This window comes from Ylistrum balloti, unplaced genomic scaffold (assembly GCF_031769215.1).
Source record: "Ylistrum balloti isolate Yb309-2 unplaced genomic scaffold, AGI_CSIRO_Ybal_v1 Utg370342, whole genome shotgun sequence".
NCBI lineage: Eukaryota > Metazoa > Mollusca > Bivalvia > Pectinida > Pectinidae > Ylistrum > Ylistrum balloti.
This window is the reverse complement of record NW_026782246.1, coordinates 851,681-873,109: the sequence shown is the minus strand read 5'-3', so window position 1 is coordinate 873,109 and position 21,429 is coordinate 851,681. Positions and strand designations below refer to the sequence as shown.

At 34.3% G+C, this 21,429-nt stretch overlaps 2 protein-coding genes across 2 annotated transcripts; one reads left to right on the top strand and one right to left on the bottom strand.

Annotated features, from left to right (window-relative positions):
- Positions 1 to 628: 628 nt before the first annotated feature.
- Positions 629 to 5,190, top strand: LOC132553623 (4-trimethylaminobutyraldehyde dehydrogenase-like). Its single transcript, XM_060217883.1, has 5 exons — positions 629 to 742; positions 1,376 to 1,495; positions 1,735 to 1,923; positions 2,741 to 2,967; positions 3,638 to 5,190. Exons 1-5 carry the CDS (start codon positions 686 to 688, stop codon positions 3,843 to 3,845), a joined length of 801 nt encoding a protein of 266 aa, XP_060073866.1. The 5' UTR covers positions 629 to 685; the 3' UTR covers positions 3,846 to 5,190.
- Positions 5,191 to 7,756: 2,566 nt separating this feature from the next.
- On the bottom strand, positions 7,757 to 18,172 carry LOC132553616 (protein disulfide-isomerase A4-like). The gene is made up of 11 exons (XM_060217874.1): positions 18,054 to 18,172; positions 16,260 to 16,353; positions 15,178 to 15,300; positions 14,801 to 14,883; positions 14,163 to 14,301; positions 13,561 to 13,766; positions 13,107 to 13,262; positions 12,578 to 12,726; positions 12,188 to 12,347; positions 11,039 to 11,275; positions 7,757 to 10,012 (listed from the first exon to the last, which is right to left on the bottom strand). The coding sequence occupies exons 1-11, from the start codon at positions 18,148 to 18,150 to the stop codon at positions 9,597 to 9,599; spliced, it is 1,860 nt and encodes a 619-aa protein (XP_060073857.1). The 5' UTR covers positions 18,151 to 18,172; the 3' UTR covers positions 7,757 to 9,596.
- Positions 18,173 to 21,429: the final 3,257 nt, after the last annotated feature.

The window sequence follows — 21,429 nt, the reverse complement described above, 5'->3', positions numbered from 1 at the left end:
CCAATTCTAAGGAAAATGCCGCTATTTTTCCCAATTCTAAGGGCCCCGAGCCCCAGTCCCAAAATGGAGTGAGAGAGCCCTGTGTTGGTCTCTGTAGTTTAAAGGATGTTTTCATTCTGCAAGACAGTGGTTAGTTGAAAATTGCGGAAAATAGGCAAAGGTATTCAATCAAAAAGACATTTTGCCAGATTTAGATAAAGATGCTTTGTAGACTAGTTTTCCATCTAACTTCATCTGCTCTGGGCTTTAAGATATAGAAATATTAACTAAGCTGATAAGAACAGTTACAACACTACGGCAAAAACTTTCATATGTTAATGTTAAAGATTCTTTGTTGAACTTGTAGATGTAAATGATTATCCAAAAATTGTGAGTGCATCAATCTTGTAGTATTATTGTCACCTTATTTTAATCAGAATGAAACTTGAAAAGAATTTTTAGAACAATATGTTTTTGAAACTTTGAAAATACTTGTCATTACCTGCCTTGTTCACAAAAGATGAAATGCATTAATTATGTCGCAGCATCCATAACTTGTTGGTCAAAATTTTAAAAAAAAAATGATAATGATATGACTGAGATGTCTTCAAATGTTTCCTTGCAATCCTGTGTTTGATGAGATGATTTATTGTAGGGTGAAGGAGAAACTGGGGAGTTGCTAAGCAACCACACGGGTGTGTCCAAAATGACTTTTACTGGCAGTGTTCCAACAGGTAGCAAGATCATGGAGGCATGTGCTAAGGTAATAGGGGTATACAGATGGATGACATGTTTCATATGAAGTTGACTCAAGACTTGAAAGTTTATGTCTATATGCTATACTTGATGTTTGATAGTTTTTATTTATCATTAATGTCTATAAGTATTTCTTTGTTGTTAGATTTGATTTTTTTATGTTTCTGTGTATTTTAAAATTGAAATTCCTTCCTGACTGCTGAAAAGAGTGTTTTTTTAATCAACTGAAATGATCTCCATTTAATTTTGACTTCATTTAAAATTGAAATAAGATATTATTCCCCCAAAGTAAAAAAATTGAAGTTGAAAGGTGTCACCAGGATCATTAACAAAACTTTCGTAAGAATTTTGTTAAGTTTTACTTGGTTTGATTTGATGTAATGATTCTTTGATCACTTCAAAAACTGCAGATTGAGGCCTTGTACATTTGTAGGAGTTTATAGTATCTTGATGTACAAGTAGTTGTCAGCAAGGGTTTGACTGTTCGCATTCTGAGCAACTATGTGTTTGTAGGTATATATAATGTCCTGTCGTGGATGTAAGAAACTCTGAATGATATGAACCATTTTTTCTCTGTGTTTAAAGTATTTTTCTGTATAACAGGGATCTGAAAAACTGTGACATTTATTTAAATTTTCAGCAAATCCATCATGTAACTTTAGAGCTTGGGGGGAAATCTCCCTGTATCATCTTTGAGGACAGTGATCTGGATAGTGCAGTGACTGGTGCCATGTTAGCCAACTTCCTCAACCAAGGACAGGTGAGTCTAGCCAGTGAGCAAATGTCCTTCTCAATCAAAGTTCGGTAAGTCTTTGCAATGACTAGATAATTTGTTCAACCAAGGCCAGGTAGATCTTAACACAGACCAGAAAACGTATTTAACAAAATATCCAACTGATATAGAACTAATAAAGTGTATACCATAGTAGATACCAAGATCACTATAGAATTCCTTGTTACCGTGGTAATTTCACTCCTATTTTATTGGTTTTTCCCTAGGTGTGCTCAAATGGAACAAGGGTGTTTGTACAAGAAAGTGTCATGAAACCCTTTTTGGAAAAGTTGGTGGAGCGAACCAAAGCAATGAAAATTGGTGATCCAAATGATGAAGACACCACTGTCGGTGCTACAATCAGTCCAGAACAGGCACACAAAACTCTACAGTACATAGACATTGGTAAAACAGAGGTATTTACATTCGTGCTGCATTGTCACTATGTGAACCTAGTAAATTCTGTTCCAGGTTGTGAATCTAGGGACCAAATGAAGTGCAAACTCATGGTATTATTGCTTTTTTAAGAGTACTTCTGTGATTCCTCTGCAGTATCAAAATGACAAAACAATTTTGATTCAGAATTTTGATATTATCGCTGTATTTCCATCTCATTATTTGAAAATTTTCAAATATATTTTGATGTACTCACCCTACACTCTCAAAATTTCTCTCCAATTACACAACAATTTTTTAATCTTAAATTCACGATGCATTATTTTATTATAAAGACAACGGAAAGAGACGGTTATTTTTGGCTATTCCACTGATGAACTTTCAAGGCAGATAATAAACTTAGTTTTAGATTTGTTATGCCTATGTAAAATTGGCTGTTGAGTTAACAAAAAGGTAAATATAAAGTATTAAACAATTAGCTATTTTAATTTACGTTACTGGGAATTGGTACAGGAATATAAATCCAAACAAATACTGTAAACACATATATTTTTAGAGGTAATTTTATTTTAGCGCTTGTTTACGCTGTAAGTATTGCACTAAATTATGATTGCTGTTATTACAGTTTCTGTATGCTGCTTATATAGAAATTATTTTGGAAACATGAATTCATTATTGTGCTAATGTGCCATTTACTGAAATTCTATGCCCTGAAATGTGGTTTCACAAAATTAAAGATGTTTGCAGTCGGTACCAAATGCTTGAAATCTATTACATTTGCCAGGGTAAGAGAATGACTGTTGTTGGGAGCTATAAGGTTCTATGTTTGTGTCGCAGGGAGCTCGCGTTCTGTATGGAGGTGAACGTGTGACACCTAGCCCTAGTCTAGCTGGTGGCCACTATATCCAGCCCTGTATACTAACTGGTTGCCAAGACAACATGCGAGTGGTCAGGGAGGAGGTATTTGGAAGCGTCATGTCTGTACTCAGCTTTTCAAGTGATGAAGAGGTCATTACTCGTGCCAACGATTCAGAATTTGGACTGGCAGGAGGAATCTTCACAAAGTATGATATTGTTGTAAAGATAACCAAGTTAACACCCTTTGATATTTATAAAGATGGTTATGCTTTTTAGATGTTCAAAATAATTTTATGTACCCAAATAAAAACTTGTTAAACATTATCTCACATCTGATGCAAGACCTCACTTATTTGTGTTTGGATCAAAAGATGGATGTTTTCAAATGTTGAAAACTAGAAACAGATTCAGAATTTGAATTAATTGATTGTGTAGACATAACGATGTTAACCAGCTGACGCCATTGAAGGGAGTTATTATCAGTGAGAGTATTATGGATTTAAACATCTTTGAATAGGGAGATTAACATACCCTGATACAAATTAATTTCATGCTACCTGGTATATAAATTTCATCTTTTGGTGTCAAAACTAGAATATCCCATTTTAAACATGTCAGGCTTTTGCCAATGAAGAACTGAACATATGTATTTGTATTGTCACTCTCTAACAATAAGACTTAGCCAGTGAAAATTTTGCCAAGCAATCTTACACAAAAAAGCGAAAATTAGACAGTATACAACATACACGTTATCTATTATGAGGTTAAGCCAATGCCATATCATTTCCTGATGTGGTTGTGACAAAAGGTTGTATTTACATAGTCTATTATGCTTCTGTGGTTCTTAAGTATCATCTTGACTATTTTTGGTTTCAGTAACTTACAGAGGGCTCACCGAGTGGCAAGCAGTCTGGAAGCGGGCTCTCTCTATATCAATAACTACAATGTGTATCCAGCCGGAGTTCCATTCGGCGGGTACAAGAAGTCAGGCATCGGACGCGAAAACGGACCAGAAGCGTTGGACTATTACACACAGATAAAATCTGTTTATGTAGAAATGGGGTCAGTTGAAGCACCCTTTTGAAGGACTATGTTAATAATGTGTAGCGTGTGACTAACATTCTGACAGGTGATATCAAGGTTATATCCAAAGGAAAGCTACCTTATCAATCCAGAGCCAGGATGTATGTAGGAGGGAACCAACCCCATGTAATCTAGTCCTGGACTAGACAGTGACAGATATGTGAAAGGAGAATTGTAATTCAAATGAGTACAAGACATCTGATAGAGAAAAATTAATTCATGAATATTTTTTTTTAATTTGATAAAATTGTTTGTGAATTTAAAATTAACTATTTAACCAGAAATAAGGATACATTATTAAACAGGCATTCCACATCCCACAGGGGGAGGACCTAATGTATGAGACATGGCTAAAGTAGACAGAACATCCAGTTGTTAAATTTTCATTTTATAAATCGGTTTTATTTTCTACATTTTCAAATGGAAAATGATAAGAATGGTAAGGGAATACAAAACAAAATAGATCAATCACCTTATGGTTTGGAGAAACTGAAAATAAGACTATAAAATGTTGTAGAGATTGACAGCATGTTTGATCTGTAGGGAAAGGAATTTGGGTGATCGGGTAAAAAGGGCACAGAGAAAATTTCAACAAAGGTGTGAAAATTATTTATGAATAATACAGGTTAACACTTCATTGTGTTTCACAAACAGCATTTAGAAAACAGGGTTATACGTGTTCTGGTGAATGAGTTTTGTCCACTTTGCCACTACAGGTGTTTGTGAACTCCTGAGATATGTATCCAAGCTGCTCAAATATATAGGTTGATAGTAAAAAGTAACTTGATATGTATGTTAATGTCTTTGAGAAAATAGTAAACATTTATACATTCCAAACGGTTTTAAGATGTTGTTGAGCAAATGTTTGAACAAATAGGAATTTTTTCATATTTATGTGTTTATTGTCTTTAAGAAGTAACACGGAGGGAATTGAAATCCAAAACACTTTGATAATCTCTGACATTACTTCTAATTGACGGGGATTAAATCCCTGAACAACTGACAATCACTCCTGTAATATCAGTTGGATTTGGATCGTCTCCCAGTCGGTTCCTGCTCGATAAAATGCTGAGCTGAACTTCCTTGGCTGATGTCTCAGTTTACTGTTGTCTCATATACATGTAGTATTTAGCATTGGAGTGTTGTTTGTTTACATCATGGTAATGTTGTTTTGACTTCACTGTTTGAGGTTGTTTGTGTTCTAATATTGTATGACTGCCAAGTGATGTATTTATTTACATGAAGCAATTTGATTGATATTGTGAGATCAAGAAATACATTGAGAAATATTTTATTTTTAAATACATGTATTGCCATCATTAACAAATAAATTTTTTTGTAAATAATCTTCTAATATTTTTTTTTTTTTTTGTTGTCACACGAGATGGCCCAAAGGACCAACGTGAGCTATAGGAAAACCAAGCTACCTGGGAAATCAGGGCCGAGTTTCAATGGGGGAAAATCAATCGATTACTTTAAATTCTACCTTGATCTTTAGGGTAGGGAACAAGTGTTGTAAATACTCTCCCTTTAGTTTAGATGAGTCAATTTCAGCAAGCTTAACCAGGTGAGCAATACGGGCCCTTTGGGCTCTTGTTTTATTTTTATTACATGTGTCATAATATTGCAGGACCTACTTCTAACTAATCCAACCATGAAACAGATGATATAAGGGTGGGAAAGATTGTTGACTACAGCAGTTCATCATAAGAAACAAATGTTGCAAAATATATATAGAGACCAACATTACTTAAATATATATCCATAACCTAGAGGATTAATTGTGGAAAATTCATCAGTAAACTTGATGAAATATTACACTGGTGATCTTCAAAAAGTGCCTCCCATTATCTCTTACCGGTAGATCAAATGTCAACAACAGTGGTCACCATATCATAAGAAAGGGTGCGGCTGATATGTGGATGAAATAATGAAAAATCGCTCAAAACCGGTCCTGCGGCTTATACTTAGGTGCGGTTTATAGGCAGAAATATATGGTACACACTTTCAAACATCTTTGAAATTATCTCTTCAATTTCTGCCGGAATCTTCATTGTGTTTCTTCTTAGGTATTTTAACAACCTTTGCTGATATAAATTGTAAAATATACTGTTATATTGTCATTCTAAGATGTCAACAGGCCTGAATGGTCAACTGAATATGAGTGCTGCAAAGAAAATAGAGTATTTTCAGACAAGGCACAATAGATGTTTTTGTTCCTGTATTTATTGGAATATAAGCCTACCTGTATCTATTGCTGTTCAGTATAATGACAAACAAATGATATTTTATTGTCCTGCAATATGCTGATCTCCTGATTTGTATCTTGGCAATATTCTTCTATTTTGTTCGAGTACAAATTGGTGCAATTTAAAATGAAATATTGTCAGAGGAGACAATGATATACCTGTATATCAGTCATCTGTAATGTAGTTGTTGAAAATGTATAAACGAGGTCCTTTCTTCATTCATTAGAAATTTAAACAGTGAAGATTCGAGAAATACAAATGTAGTTACTCACGGGCAGTAATCAATTTATCAGGACCAACATGGATTTGTTTTTCTCATTACCAGTTACTGCCTGTAAAGTTTTAATGTAATGTGATGTGGTTGTGATCTTTACTGTTTCAATGTCCAAACTTTTGAAAAAAAAATCAAGAAAATACCAACATAGCAACATAATCATAATTCAACTAAAAGTACATAAAACTAGGGCAAAATATGAACTAAAGAAAAATTTACACTGAGATTCCTAAAAAAAAAATACAAGGAGAAAAAGACCAGGTGTTCAGGAAGAGTAAGCATATTCTGCTTTATCGACGACACCCGCCATTTAAACCTTGGTCAATCCAAGTAAGTAATGTCACAATGAGAACTAGGTAACATAACTCAAAAGAGGAAGTTTGACCTTCGGCCTATTCCTTAAAAGGACATAATTATATAGCTGTGTTCATCACTTTAGGCACAGCAAGCAGGGGTATTTGTATATATTAAAATAAATATTCCATGTCATGGTTCCTTGTTATTCTTCATAACTTTTTCTTTTCATGTTCAACAAGCAGGTATACAGAGTGTTTTAGCGTAGAAATAGCTGTTTTACTTCGGTAAGTAACTGCATTTGTTGTGTGTTCCAATTAGCAACATAGATACCTGGTTACAACAATTTGTTATATACAGTTGTACATCCATATTATGACTTCACTTACTTGAAATATCAAAGCTGACTCAACTGTAGAATTCAAGCAAAAGATTTTTGTAATTTTGCACCTGTCATATAGTCAGTTGACTTTTAATCTCTGGTCGTAGTCCCATTCTGAAACCTGAAGACTGATTTAAACAATTTATCCAATATCTGTGCCATTTGTACAGTCCTTCAAAAAGAAGGCACAGCTGGTGGACTATTTCAAGCCCAGAGGTTTGCTGTAACCAGCATGTCCTATTTCAATTCAATCAAATAGTGGCATGGTTCAGAATATACACATGTACTTAACTTCCTAGTGAAATTATGACATACATGAAAATTACAAAATTTATCAAATTATGTGGTGAATGAACCTCCCCATCAAACTTTCAACCTTTCTTTTGTTCAATTTTGATTTTCAGTAGTCACCACATAGATTTCAAAATTTAGGCTCAGCATCACTGCCGAGTCCTAAAAGGACAAAACAGTTGTTTAATGCAGTTTAAGTCATAATTTGTCTCTAGTGTATACCATTCCTTTGTACTGAAAGGCGCTCGTCACTTCTGTGTCTGTCAAATTTCAACCATTTTTACTCTAGGGTCAATGTTATGTCTCAGATTACTTGTGGTCAATTTCTACTGCATATTAATTCAGAGAGTGTGTAGTAATATGCAAAACATGAAGTATGTGTTAACAAAGTAACAGATTGATATTAAGAATTCAAAACATGATTCTTAGAAACTGCTTTATTTCTCGCTTGCATAGCACCTCAAACTGAAGTTACAAAGTGATCAAAACTTCAATCTAGATTATTGTCCACTACAATATATGATCACCCTTTACTTTCTCTATTCATTTTGACTTTTAGAACTTTCAATAATGGCCAATTTTATCAAAATTGATAAATTACAAATTTTCTATATATTCATCAAGTTAGACTTGTGTATAGCACTATACCAATATACCGCTACCAGAATCTAACGATTCTCTACATATTTAATCACAGTTTGGTGTTATATTATCAAAAATACTTTTCTTAAATTAAGGAATTTAAAGCACTTATTTGCTACTTGACGTAACTAACCTGCCAGCAAAATTATTCTGAAAAATTGAAAACTGTGAATCAGTACTTTCTGATGTAAATAAGAAAACAGCACAGCTGCAGACAACAATAGAGAGGTGAGCAACCAACACCCCATCTTACATAATATTTACATAAGGTTAATGAAGCAGTTGAGTTGAGGTTTCTTCACAAACAAAATGTCATGACACAAATTTTTAACCACTTGATATTTGGTGATGATTAAGACCATAAAGCATATCAAAAAGTAATTAATAATTACCAGAAATGGTAACAACTCATTGGCTTCAAACTCATTTTCCAGGAAAGAAATTTCACATAAATCTTTTTTTTTATGCTTCTTTCATTGTTTCCTTGGAATGAAACAAAAATACTATCAAGGATAAAGAAACCATAATGGAAAAAAAAACAGAAGGAAACATTTCCAATGTTTTCCTTTATAAATATCACCTAATGCTGTTCACATCCTCAATGTCTTCCTGTATCACTAACAACCAGCAGTCATAACAGGCCAATCATCGCGACAATTCCTGACCCTCATCAAAATCCAAGTCAACTTTTGACCACCAATTGCAAATTATAAAACACAAATATTAAAGGGCACTTAGAAATGCACACACACTAACACCCCAGAAACGGACATGTTTTAACATTCATATTACGTACACACCGAACTGTCAAAATCTAAGTAACACACACACACACAGACAGACACAGTGTGAGAAATGAGTACCTTTCTCTCAGCATTCAAGTTACGTACCAAGAAAACAGCAGAATATACAAACAATCACTTTCAAATTCAAAGGAGAAATAAACGTCTTTCTCCATACACACAACAATTCAAATTATCATGGGATTTAATAACCGTGGACTATCACTATAGTAGATCAAAACCAAACACAAAATTTCTTGTATATATCTTACCCTAAATATCCTTTCCAATAAAGTTTTAAGTATTCAAAAGAAAGTCAGAACAAATGCAACGTTTCGAATTAAAAGTCTCCCCACACCTAAAGCAATATAGTCTATATCCTATAGAAACATGTTATATTACGACTTTAATAATATTTCTTAAAGTGACTTGTTTCAAGCTTCTTCAAATATCACTGCGTTGTTATGATAGTATATTGAAACACGTCAACTGCCAATAAATCCAGTTGAGATCGTCTGACAGATGTCTGTTCTGCTTACTTTGATAATTATTCAGACTCTGTATTTCATCAGGAATCCATCTTCAGAAGAATGCCGACCTTCATTAAATCCAGGACACTCTGATGTTGGATCTCATTTTCGTTGTATTGTTCAGTATTAATAAGTAAGACACATTGAAAGTGAGGTTGATGGAGAAATGTATGGAGTCCATTTTCTTCACATGTCCTCATAATAAATCTATTTTTTCAGTAAATCAAAATTACCATCTGGAAGAGATTTGGTAAAAATGTTGCTGTTTTTTCACATTCCCCTGAATTAAAACTTTGTTTATAAACATATTAAAGCTCCTCCTTCAATTCTTTTCCAAATGAAACTGTTGCTTTTTCTTTGATGAACTTTTCAAAGTCATCAACCTCACGTTGACGGTCATACTGTACAGGATTTTCCTTATTGTTAGCAGGAGCCCAGTAGATGGTGGGGAACCCCCCAACACGGTAAGCTTCTGGTGCTTCATTTGCTGTGGCATCCATCTTAGCAATTACAAGGTTTTTCTCCTTTTTGAAACGTTTGGCAAGCTCTGCATATTTTGGTTCAAGTGATTTACAGTGGCCACACCAAGGGGCATATAGCTCGATAAGGACATCCTTTGTAGGGTCCATAACAATGTCTTTAAAGGAGTTCCCTACCACGGTCACGACTGGGCCTGTCTGTTTCTTGGGCACTTTCTGTGATTTTATAATCTGAGGCAATTTCCCTGAAAATAAATAACATACTTTTATTTCCACATTTCCATGTTAGAGTTGGGCTTTATTTTGAATATCAGCATGACCAGTTACAACAGAAATGTTCATTTATAAAATAAAGATGACCTGCTGATTGCATTGTGTTTCTGACAAGTTACAAACAACAAGGTCTGTATTAATATCTGTTGATCTGTACTAATTTCTGAAATATTGTATCTTAAGTGAAGACAAATTGATTTCTCTGTATAAACAAATTATCAAGCCCATAATTGTTATCATTTTATATTTAGCCTGAAATCAACGATTCAAAGTGACCATGTTTCTTTTTCTTAGGGTGGCAGGGGGTTGGTTGTGAAATTTACATTTATTTAAGGAAGATTTTAAACTTAGAATATGAAGCTTGCACCACAAGAAGTTAGATATGTCAATTTGATACATTTTTACATGTCATGAAATACCAGAAATTTCATATTAGGTAAAAGTATACATTATTTTCTGTTCGGCTGTGGGTGGAGCGATGGTGGAGCTGCATAAATCATGTTAAATCATTAACGCATCTGCTGAATATAGGAAATAAAATTTCAGGTAATTTTTACCAGGAAATAAATGAAAGGAGTTGTATAACCCTTACAAAATGGGGCTATCTTGTCAAACATAACATCAAAATGCCACGACAACTGTTTTCCTTTTTTAGTAATGAAATAAATAGAAACTAAGTGTTTCTTAATTAAAGTTGTAAGACAGAGCATACAGGTACTTGTGATGTTGCATAAACAAATTTTTGTCAGTTCTACCAAAATAGGAAAGGTCATTCACAGCTGTTTATCATCAGTCAGAGTTAGATCATATGTCAGTGGTTTGACTTGTCATATCAACAGGTCAGGAGTCAGTCTTATCCTTAAGTCAGCAGTCAGTCATAATCTTGAATTAGTGGTCAGTCTTTCCAAAAATAAGTGGTTGGTCAGACTTAAGCCATGGATCTGTCACATTCATCAGTCAGTGAGAAGTTATACCTGAAAGCTAGAGCTGCTACTCACCTTTGCGAAACTTTTTGAGAAAATCTTCCACGTCATCATCATCCCACTCCTCCATGTCGTCGAGCTTGTATCGACGATTCTTGCTGTCATAGCAACCGATGTTCAGTTCCTCTCCAGACTCTTCAAGGCGGAATTCAGATATGAGTCGCTTGTTATCATCTTCATCTGCTATAGCAAAGAGGATGTCTTTGTTGGCTGCAGCCACACTTGCCACACGTTTCCGCCACAGTTCGGTAGCTATGGAAATACAGATCAAATAAACTATTAAACGGTTTTAAAATAAGCAAGCATGTTTTCTGGAAAGGTACTGTCGGAGTATAGTGCAATAATTTGTTTTAGTTATCAACGAAATATTAATAAATAGATAGTGAATAGGATAAAGTCAATCACCTGTACCTCATCTATTATACAAGGCATTGGAAAAACACACTGGGTGAAAATGTTCAAATGGATTGATAAGTTTTTTTATATCATTTGATCACTGACTTCAACTACCAGGCCAAAATATTTATATGGACAATTTTGGTTAAAAACTTATCAATTGTTTTTCTACAAACATCACTTTGCATTTTAAGGTAAATCTTAAACTTTCATTAAAGGTTCAAATTACTTTATTAAAACACATCTGGTATTGATTAAAGGTTTAAGGATAATGATAATCCGTATTTCAAAAATTCTAAGCCATGGAAGTCATACACTATAGAAAGCTTTCGCCAAAAGTTACCCTTTAATTTGATTTTGTGAACCACGTACAGATTCAAAAACGTTTTTGAATCTGTGATTATGAAAGCAGATTAAGTTTGCTTAACTTGACTTCTGAGCCAGCAAGCACAAGTGTGATGTTTTAGGAATAAAGTTGCTTAAAGATTTGAACACACTTCACCATAATGATTGTAAGCACTGGTTTCCATCAAGATAGTTCAACATAACCATCAAATGAAAACTAACTTCATCCCAGTATCTGGAAATTCATTTCAGATTCTGTATGTCAAACAACTAAGATATTTCTGCCAAATTTGATGTGAAAAGCATTTCAGACCAGTATAATATCCAAATTGTGATTATGTCACTCTATGTTTTTTTTTTTTTTTTTGAAAACTATACTTTACATGTAACAAGCATGAATACTGTACACAAAGGCATATTTACCGTCTCTGTGATCAAAGCTCCAGTCCACAGCATAGAACACCAGACACAAAGGGCGTCTATTTTTGTAGTGTTTCTCCTGTTCACTGGTATATTGTCCAACCAGTGGATGTTTGTGATCCTGAATAAATTTTTGTACATCCTCTGGAGTTGCGTCATCTTCCTGTAAAAAAGTCCAACATCAATAGAAATTGATAAACCATATGTGTTTGACATGAACTTTTAATCTACCAAGAACAAGCAAGTTCTCTTACTATCAATTCTCAAAATCAATATTATCTATTTTTGGTTTTACAAGCAAAATTTGCATTCCTTCCACACCATTTTCAATATCAGAACAGCACACAGGTAGAACATATCTGTAAGAAAAGACGGCTTCCTTTTAATACTAACCATTTTGAAAATGTGCCATTTCGGTTCGTACTTGGTGTAAAATCTCGCTGGGATGAAGACCACCACAGATTTAGGGTTAACCTTGTACTCCTCACGAACATCCTTGGAAACAGAATGTCCAAAGGTGAAATCCTCTCGCAGGTCATTAGCTTTAAAGAGAATCACACATCAGCGTCCCGAACAATTAAAAGACAGTCAAACCTGTCTATAAAGGCCACTTTGGGAGAAGAAAAATATGACTTTTATGATAAAGAGGTTAAATCACTAGTTCTTATATTTGGACTCAAAACCAGTGCACTGTATAGACAAGCACTTATATTTGTTCACAATAAATATGATATTTAAGGCAAGTTTGAAAGTAAGTGATGTGTTAAAAACTTACATCAACCATTGAGAATTACATGCATGATTTTAATCTAGTACAAGTGAATTTTATAATCTAACTCAAATAAACTCAAGCAAGAAAAGTATACATACAAATAGCATGATATCTATTCCACTGCCTGATGAGACTGCATTTAATACATACCTGCATCCATGTAGACACGAAGAAGTGGGTCATTGATGTTATCGAAGAAGCCCATGATAGTGATCTGGTCTTTAAGCATGTAGTGTCTCACTTCCTTTGTTGTGTGTTTCAGTTTCGAAGCCTCACCTTGCTGCTTAATCATGTAATTAATGATACCTGTCGAGGACAACATACAGAGATGATGTTTTAAATATTCTGCCATTTTTATCTAAATGTTCGATTCAATCTTAATTTAACACACTAAATCCCATTTCTTCAACTTAGTTTAAATGGGTTCAGCTAACAAGACTTAGAAGTACTGTACAAAAAAACTCCCATGTGTCAAACACTTTTGAATCGCATACACTTGATAAGTCAAATGTTTTGTTTCGGTCCCAATATTTTCTCTTCTTTATCTGAGTAAATTAAACACTGATGATTTGAACATTGTTGAGTCAAATACTGTGTAAATTACCTGACACATCCCTTTCCCCGTTGTAATCAGAGTCACGGCCTTTTCTGAACATCTTCATTGTTGGATAGCCTGTTACACCGAACCTTGTCGCCAGCTCTGTTTCTACTGTAGCATCTACCTTTCCTAGAGGTATTGGTTCATCTATGGCTGCCAGCCGCTTGGCTGCTTTCTCATATTCTGGGGCCAACTTTTTGCAATGTCCACACCTATGAATCAGTTAAAACAAAATCCTATATGATATACCCAGTAACGTACAATAAAAAACAACAGAATACTGTGATGATGTGTTGATATAAGTCCATCAAACAAAGGCAAAATATGAACAAAGCACATCCTCTAGATGCGACACTTAAAAAAATAATCCACAAGAAGAAGAAGGTAAAGTATAATACATGCCCTCTTCATCATCACCAGTTTTATATTAAAATGACATGTTCTAAAAGTGAGAACCAAGGTAATGAAAAAATAACCATTAAACACAAATGAACTTCAACACATTAATCCTCATATATTAAAGGAAATTTTCCAAAGATATAAATAATTCTTTCCCTCACAAGAAGAAGAACACCTATGAAGGATGGGGGGATAATGTGATCCCTTACCATGGAGCATAGAATTCCAGTAATACAAGGTCAGCACTGTCAATAAAGTCCTGGAATGTATCCGTGGTTACCGTCACTACAACATCTGCTGGTGGCTTCCAGTCTGGCGATGCTCTCTCTTCCATGTAATTCACGATACCTATAATAGCACACAGAGTATGTTACATCTGTTGACATAGTTTCCCCAGTCACACAAATGTTGTACAAATTCTCTTTCAGTGGTTTTGTTTTCAATTAAGGGCTGAAAATCTACCCAGTATTAAGATAAAGAAAATTCATTTCAAACTTTAGATTTTGTTTCTGGTGAAATTGTTGTACAAAAGACACACAAGTCAAGAGCACTTTTTAATACAACTCTTGAATTAAATACAGTAGAAACAAATAGCACACAAGATCGCTTTAAACATGTACAACTCTTTCATCCTTCCAAGACTCATTCATGACACTAAGGGCCTAAATTTTAAAACCTAGGAGGCTACTGTGGAAAAACTCCAAAAATGGCAAAAGTTTAGGTTGTAGAGGTGCACTTGACCAATATTTCAATAAATTTCATAATTTTCATGAATTAAAAGAAAATCAAATTCAGGAAATTAACAGAATAAAAGATTTTTATTTCCACACATTATTGAAACACTTACCCTGAGTCTCACGTGGTCCCTCATAATCACTGACAACTCCTCCTTTAAAGAACTTGAGAGTTGGGTATCCAGAAATCTCAAATCTACCAAGTTAAAACATAACATTCTTACATTGGCTGTCTGTATGTATATACAAAATAAAACAACATCACACCTGTAATGAATGGGAAAATTAATAAGGCTGACAATCCCCTTTTCACCACTTACGACCCTGTCTGGTGTTGAATTTTTTAATGTAATTTAAAGGCAAATATATCCAAGTTGTTTCCAAAAAATGAAAAAATAAAAAATATGACCGCAAGACTACTAAAGTTTTGATAAGGGATATATCATAGATATAGGCACAACAGAAGAAATAAATTTTAAATGTTTTATACCTTTCTCCGAGCTCAGATTCCTGTGTGGCGTCAACCTTGGCCAGAAGGACTGGTGGCTCATTTTTTATCAACTGTTTGGCAGCCGCAGCATATTCTGGTGCTAATTGTTTACAATGGCCACACCTAAAATAGACATGCTTATTACTTGCATTCTAAAAATTGATGTAAATTTTCAAATTACTCAAAAAAAAAAAACTGCAAACGATAAACCTGACAATTTTTATCAGCTTCACAAAGTGAATTCACTGTCAGAATCTTCATTTAATAAGTTATAATAATTTTCAGTGAGCAATATTGAAAAATGGACAAACAACAGCATCTTTGATCACAATTTTTTCTAGAAAATAACAAAAAAGATTTCCTCCAGAGTTATTACAGATTATACTTGTTAGTCCATTATTATTGGGTATATAAAATATCAGCAAATGTGAATGATACAGTCCCCTCCTTTCACAGTCAGTGTGTCATATACAAAAAAATAATATGAACCAGGGTACATGTAGTTCACCGACATATACCAACTCAGATCTATTCAAGAACAAATGATTAGGAGTAATTTTCATTTCTGAATGTTTGTCTCTAAACCTACCAAACATTCAAATGTATCAAAATATTTCAGATTAGTAATAAAAAAGTTAATTATAATATTCAAATTCAATTGTACAGTGTATTGAGATCTAACTTGACTGTATCGTATCATCTGGCTGCTTTAACACCGAGCTAATAATGTACTGATTTTGGCATAATCAAATTTTAGCAAATTATCACTCTTTGGCAAATTAGCACCAAGATGAATTTGCTAATCTACAACTCTTGCTACGTAAACTTACAGAAAATGCAATAACTTTAGCATAAAAAGCACTGAAAAATTATTACCACTAAAATATATATTAACAGTATTAAATATTTTTCAAAAATAAAATGTCCTTGTCATCATTTATGTGAAGTTTAATTCATTTTTCTTATTTCACCCCTTCAACATAACCAGACATAAATCATGGTGAATTGAAAAAATAAATAACAGAATGAAATTTTGTTGAGTGCTAGATTACTGTACATGTGTTTGTGCTATAGATATTTACCAGGGAGCATAAAATTCCACCAAAACATTCTCATTGGCTGCTATAGTATCATCAAAGTTGTCGTTTGTCAGCACCATAACACCATCTCCTTCCTCTGTGAATTGAAAATGTAAAGACATTCAAAATTTTTCTAGGTGAAAATGCCTGTCGACTTTCCCCGATTCAGTCGGGAGTTTCCCAATTTTCACTCCCTATCCCGCCTCCCAACAACATGGATCAAAATTGGGGTAATCTCCCAATTTCAGAGATCTGTTAAGTAGGCCATCAGTAACCTTGCTATATTTGTCATATTGGTAAGGCTGACCACCTGGCCACAAAATCAATGTTTGACTTGGTGAGTATACTACCCAATTATCTATTTAGTGTATAATAAATTTATACCAAATATTTAGTAGGTTCAAACTTGTATTCAACAATTTATTTTTCAATATTATGTAGGCTTATATATGAAAACATTGTTTATGAGGTAGGAGAATAATAGATACCTAAATCAGAATTATAATGGTATATATTGCTTCTTTGGCTGTTGATAGATCAATGGATAATTATACAACTGGGACACACTGCAATAACTTAGAATAAGAATATATGTATGTATAAAATAGGTAGGAGCATATATATATATATACAATGTATATATAATCATTTGCTCTGTTCCATTTATATATATTCTTCTTGTATCATGTCTCTGTGATCACAATAAAGAATGTGGAGACCCAAACTTAATTTTTGGTGGAAAGCTCCACAAAAAAACCCCTAATTTATCTTGTTCTTTCACAATCACACTAAATGATATCCCATGTGTCAAATTAAGATAATTAGAATATCTTTCCAAGGACATCAGAAAATATTCATTTACACAGAGAGTAGTGAATAACTGGAATTCATTGCCAGAAAAAGTGGTCAGATTGCAAACCCTAAATACATCTGAAAATCAATAGGACAAGTTCTGGGAATCAGAAGAGAGAATGTTCAGGGTAGTGGACAGCCAACGGAACATTACATCAACTAGGAGTGGCTACATGAATAATTTAGCAAGACAAAATTTGGCCTAATAAATGCCTACATTCAGAATAGTCTTCAAATTCATGATAAAAAAGTCTTCAAATTCATAATAATAATAATAATAATAATAATAAGTTGTCATTATATAGAAATGTGCATTGAAAGTAATCTGATATCAGATATATCAGATCGAAATTTCCACTGACATGTAATATCTGCTTTGACATTAGTCAATATATATATATATATATATTCCTCAGACTGTGGAGGTAGAAATCAATGAGGCTGCATTAAATCTCCGTATTATTGACCTTAAAGTGATGATTTGACATTACCCGATGTCTACACGAGCGAGACCCGTTTCAGGTTTTTTATCGGTCAATGTACTATGGCAAGCTGATGTTACATTTTTAATCGGAGTTATGACGAATAAACATTTAAAACATCTTATTACAATGCCTGGCAATCACAGGCATCTGTAATGAGAAAAACAAACAGAACACATATAATGACAAATGTCACTCTATATTGTATGTGTTATCTAGATCCACTATCGTTAATCCCTTTAGAGATTCCTCCTCGGGACTTATATCCAACGTTTGACAATGTCCCTCATCGGACGGAAATTTTCAAACGTCCAACATAAATGAGTCCCAAGGAGGAATCGCAAAAGGGATTATGCTATCGTAAGCTCGGGTGTGTATGTGTCAGGCCGGTAAATCAAAGCGGAGGAGGAGGGTTGTGAATCAAGATATTTGTCACAGTACAGATAATTTTTCAATAAAATACCTTCGCCCTCATCTTCCTCTTCGTCGTCATCATCAGCTCTTGCTACAAATAACAATGATGCAACGAGCAGCAGAATAAGATATCTTTTGACTTCCATCTTTAGCCTCCAGTAGCCCTAGCACACGATTTTAGTAAACATGGACCGAACAACTTTGCCGACTGAAAACCGGAACTTTATTCGCCATAAGTAGTGCTCATTTCCGTTTCTTGAACGTGTTGGTAACACGTATTTTTCGGATGATAATTTTTAGAATGTATATATTTATAATACTTAATCAATCAATTCTATAATACATTGACAAGCTGAACCAAATATGTCATTTTTCTTGACAGTCTTGCGTATGAATACCAGTTGGCGATCTGTAGCCAATCAGAACGTGACAAGTTTTGAAGCTCCCGCAAAAATACTTGGACACGTTGAAAAAGATTGCTAAATGCCCCGCCCCTTCCCTTGAAACACGTTGGAAGTTTGAAAAAAAAAACAGAGAGAGAGAGAGAGAGGGAAAAGACAATATTTCACAAATAAACAATCCTTTCAAATTTTTAAGCGTCTGGAAACTATTTTTCGGTTTCCAGGCAAGTGGTTGATAAATGAATGAGAAACGGCAGAGCAGTTGGTAAATAAATCATCCTTGCCTGGAATTAAAATTGTAAAACACTGTTTACAGGACATAGTTGGAGTCTTAGAGAAACATGCTACCTTAAACTTCGAAAAAATATCCACGGACTTTCTACCAGATTCTCTAGACACTCTCAACAAATATACTCCGTTCACAAGCAATAAATGATAAGGTTTAAACCTAACCGCACAGGCTTGTTAAATACCCTTTTGCCAATCCAACCATTGTCTAGTTTGAAACATGACTGACAAGATGATATTGCTTGTCGTTGTTTCAAGAAGTAAAATGTATGTGACATTGTATGATTCAACCTTACGATATAGATATTTTTTTATTTATTGTAATCGAGTCTCTCAGTTCCTGTTTGGTTTAAACACACCGCCATGATATCTATTTAGCAATATTATTGGGCACAATATATCGATAAATTTATATGTTTGGTTACGAGAAACATTTAAATGTAAGCAAAAGATGCAACATGAAAGTGAATGATGAGATTTATTTATTTATTTATTAGTAACAAAATATTTTGATAAACGATAAAACTGTGGATATTTCTATTGTAGATGTTCCGTATTTATGTCTACAGCGGATTTTTATTTTCAGAAAGTCAATAAGGCCATAGCTAATTAGCAATGTACTGGCATTATCATTATTAAGAAAGGCGACGATCAAAGAAAATATTCCGCTGTGTCATTGTGATACGTGCACGAAGTAAGCCATCTAAATACTTTAACAGCGTCGGTGTTTTTAACTTCTTGTATTCATAATGTTCATTTTGCTGCCCCAAAATATATACTTGATCGAAAGTTTTGACTGGTCTAAAGTATTGATATAGTTTTGATTGCAAAACCGATGATGATCTGCCGAGACCTCGGGATTCCTCAAGGAAATGTTCTAGTTCCACTTTTGTTTATAATTGAAATATCAAACATGATGCGAATAGGGAAATAGCATTGTAACAAGATTTCAATAATTAACTGGCCAGGCCCAAAATTACTTTTAAAAATTAATTCCCTGTGACGTTCGATAGCACCATCACCTTCATTAGACAAATGTCCAATGGGAAACGTACTACCACTCACGTATGCATGCAGTAAACGAGGTGTCCGTCTGTCCGTCCACCATTGCATACCGCTTATTATCTCAAAAACTACATCACCGGTCATCACCATTTTCACTGGGGAAGTTAGGACTCTGGACCTACACAACCCTATTGTTTTTCGTCGTCGCCCGATATCCAATATGGCAGTCCTGATTTACTTACGTTTAAGTCACGATTAAGAAATGTTTTATGTCGGTTTATAAGGAGATGTACTCCAGAAAAATGTAAAAAAAAAAAAAAAAACCCAGTTAATCTCCAGTCCACCAGCAACAGAGAAATGTCGATAAGTGTCCTCTGTGACTACTACCACAATTTTCCAACCATGTCTGATAAAAAAAATTAGCTGTTTTTTAATGTGACCCACTGTTTTCCCTTCTTTCACAACTCTGATTGCAAACGGATTACATCCTCAATTAGACCATTCACACACGTGACTTCGTGACGTCATAGTGAAAGGTCTTATAACTGTATCAAGGCACTGCCCTATGAATTGTTTCCAACACTCTCTATAAACATGATATCCCCTGACCACAGACGAATATTCATACACAAGACATTTTTTTTCACACATTCCTAAACCACATGGTGGATGACATTTACCTTGTGTACATTGGTGTCGCGCGCTCAGCCAGAGTAACGACGACTGAATAGACATAGTCCATTAGGTGCCTACTTAACAGGTAAGATAGCCATTTATACAGCAGATAAAGAAATGATATTTTCATGTGTGATAGATTATCTGACAGAAACAAATGAAGCAGTTAGATATCAAAGGACAGATAAAATAGTTGTGCTTAACCAATATAAATGGAATTTTATATCTTTATCATAAACAAATTCCCTTTCGTGTCATCATGTTAAGATGATCTGAAACAATTTATCGATAAATACATAATGACAGAGTGCAAATTGTTACATAAAGTTTGACACTGAAATTATGGCAACCACAGACACATCACAATCTCACAAAGGAGGCCGAATCAAGTCGTATGGAATTTCATTCAAGTTAAAAGTTGTGGAGTTTGCCAAGGAATGGGGAAACAGCAAAGCATCAAAGCAGTACAGTATAGATAGGAAGCGAATTCGCGATTGGAGACAAAAAGAGAGTGAATTGAAAACCTCTTAACAAAACACCTCAAAAAGGAGACGTAAAGTTCCTGGTGGAGGCAGATTTTTTAGCACTGAATGTGTTCCTTTTACATCTAAGATGGTCTCTAATAAGCTCCCCCCTTAATTGCAATTTTTAAGCGCCCTGGGCGCTTATTGGATCGAATACGGTATTACCATGTTTGATTGCTTTAGTGAAATTTTCTGCATTGTAAATAAACATTGTATTTTCTCATGGATACTGTATTTGTAGATCTGGGAGGGAAAAAGGATAAAATCTGAAGTTATCATTTTCTATTGATCTACATTACATTTACACCTTGTTATTTACTTTGATTTGTCGGGAGTCGGTGGTGTACGCACTTCTTCGGCCATCTGTCTTGATTTACGAGACATAGACGGAGTTCCTTGGTTTAGAAACTTGTCGAGAGTGGTCATGGTGCTGGTTTTAGTGCCTCTCTTAGTGTCTTTTGTGAATCTTGTGTTTCTTTTTCTTAGAAGACTGTTCACTGCCAGATGGTGAACAAGACATTCTTTTTGTCTT

Excerpts from the sequence above, each read along its gene's own strand:
- LOC132553623 (XM_060217883.1), top strand. The coding sequence starts at position 686 with ATGACTTTTACTGGCAGTGTTCCAACAGGTAGCAAGATCATGGAGGCA. Across the intron at positions 743-1,375 it reads TCATGGAGGCATGTGCTAAG|CAAATCCATCATGTAACTTT; the intron begins GTAATAGGGGTA and ends TTAAATTTTCAG. Across the intron at positions 2,968-3,637 it reads GCAGGAGGAATCTTCACAAA|TAACTTACAGAGGGCTCACC; the intron begins GTATGATATTGT and ends TTTTGGTTTCAG.
- LOC132553616 (XM_060217874.1), bottom strand. The coding sequence starts at position 18,150 with ATGGAAGTCAAAAGATATCTTATTCTGCTGCTCGTTGCATCATTGTTA. Across the intron at positions 15,301-16,259 it reads GTGGAATTTTATGCTCCCTG|GTGTGGCCATTGTAAACAAT; the intron begins GTAAATATCTAT and ends TGTCTATTTTAG. Across the intron at positions 12,348-12,577 it reads AATGGCACATTTTCAAAATG|GAAGATGACGCAACTCCAGA; the intron begins GTTAGTATTAAA and ends ACTTTTTTACAG.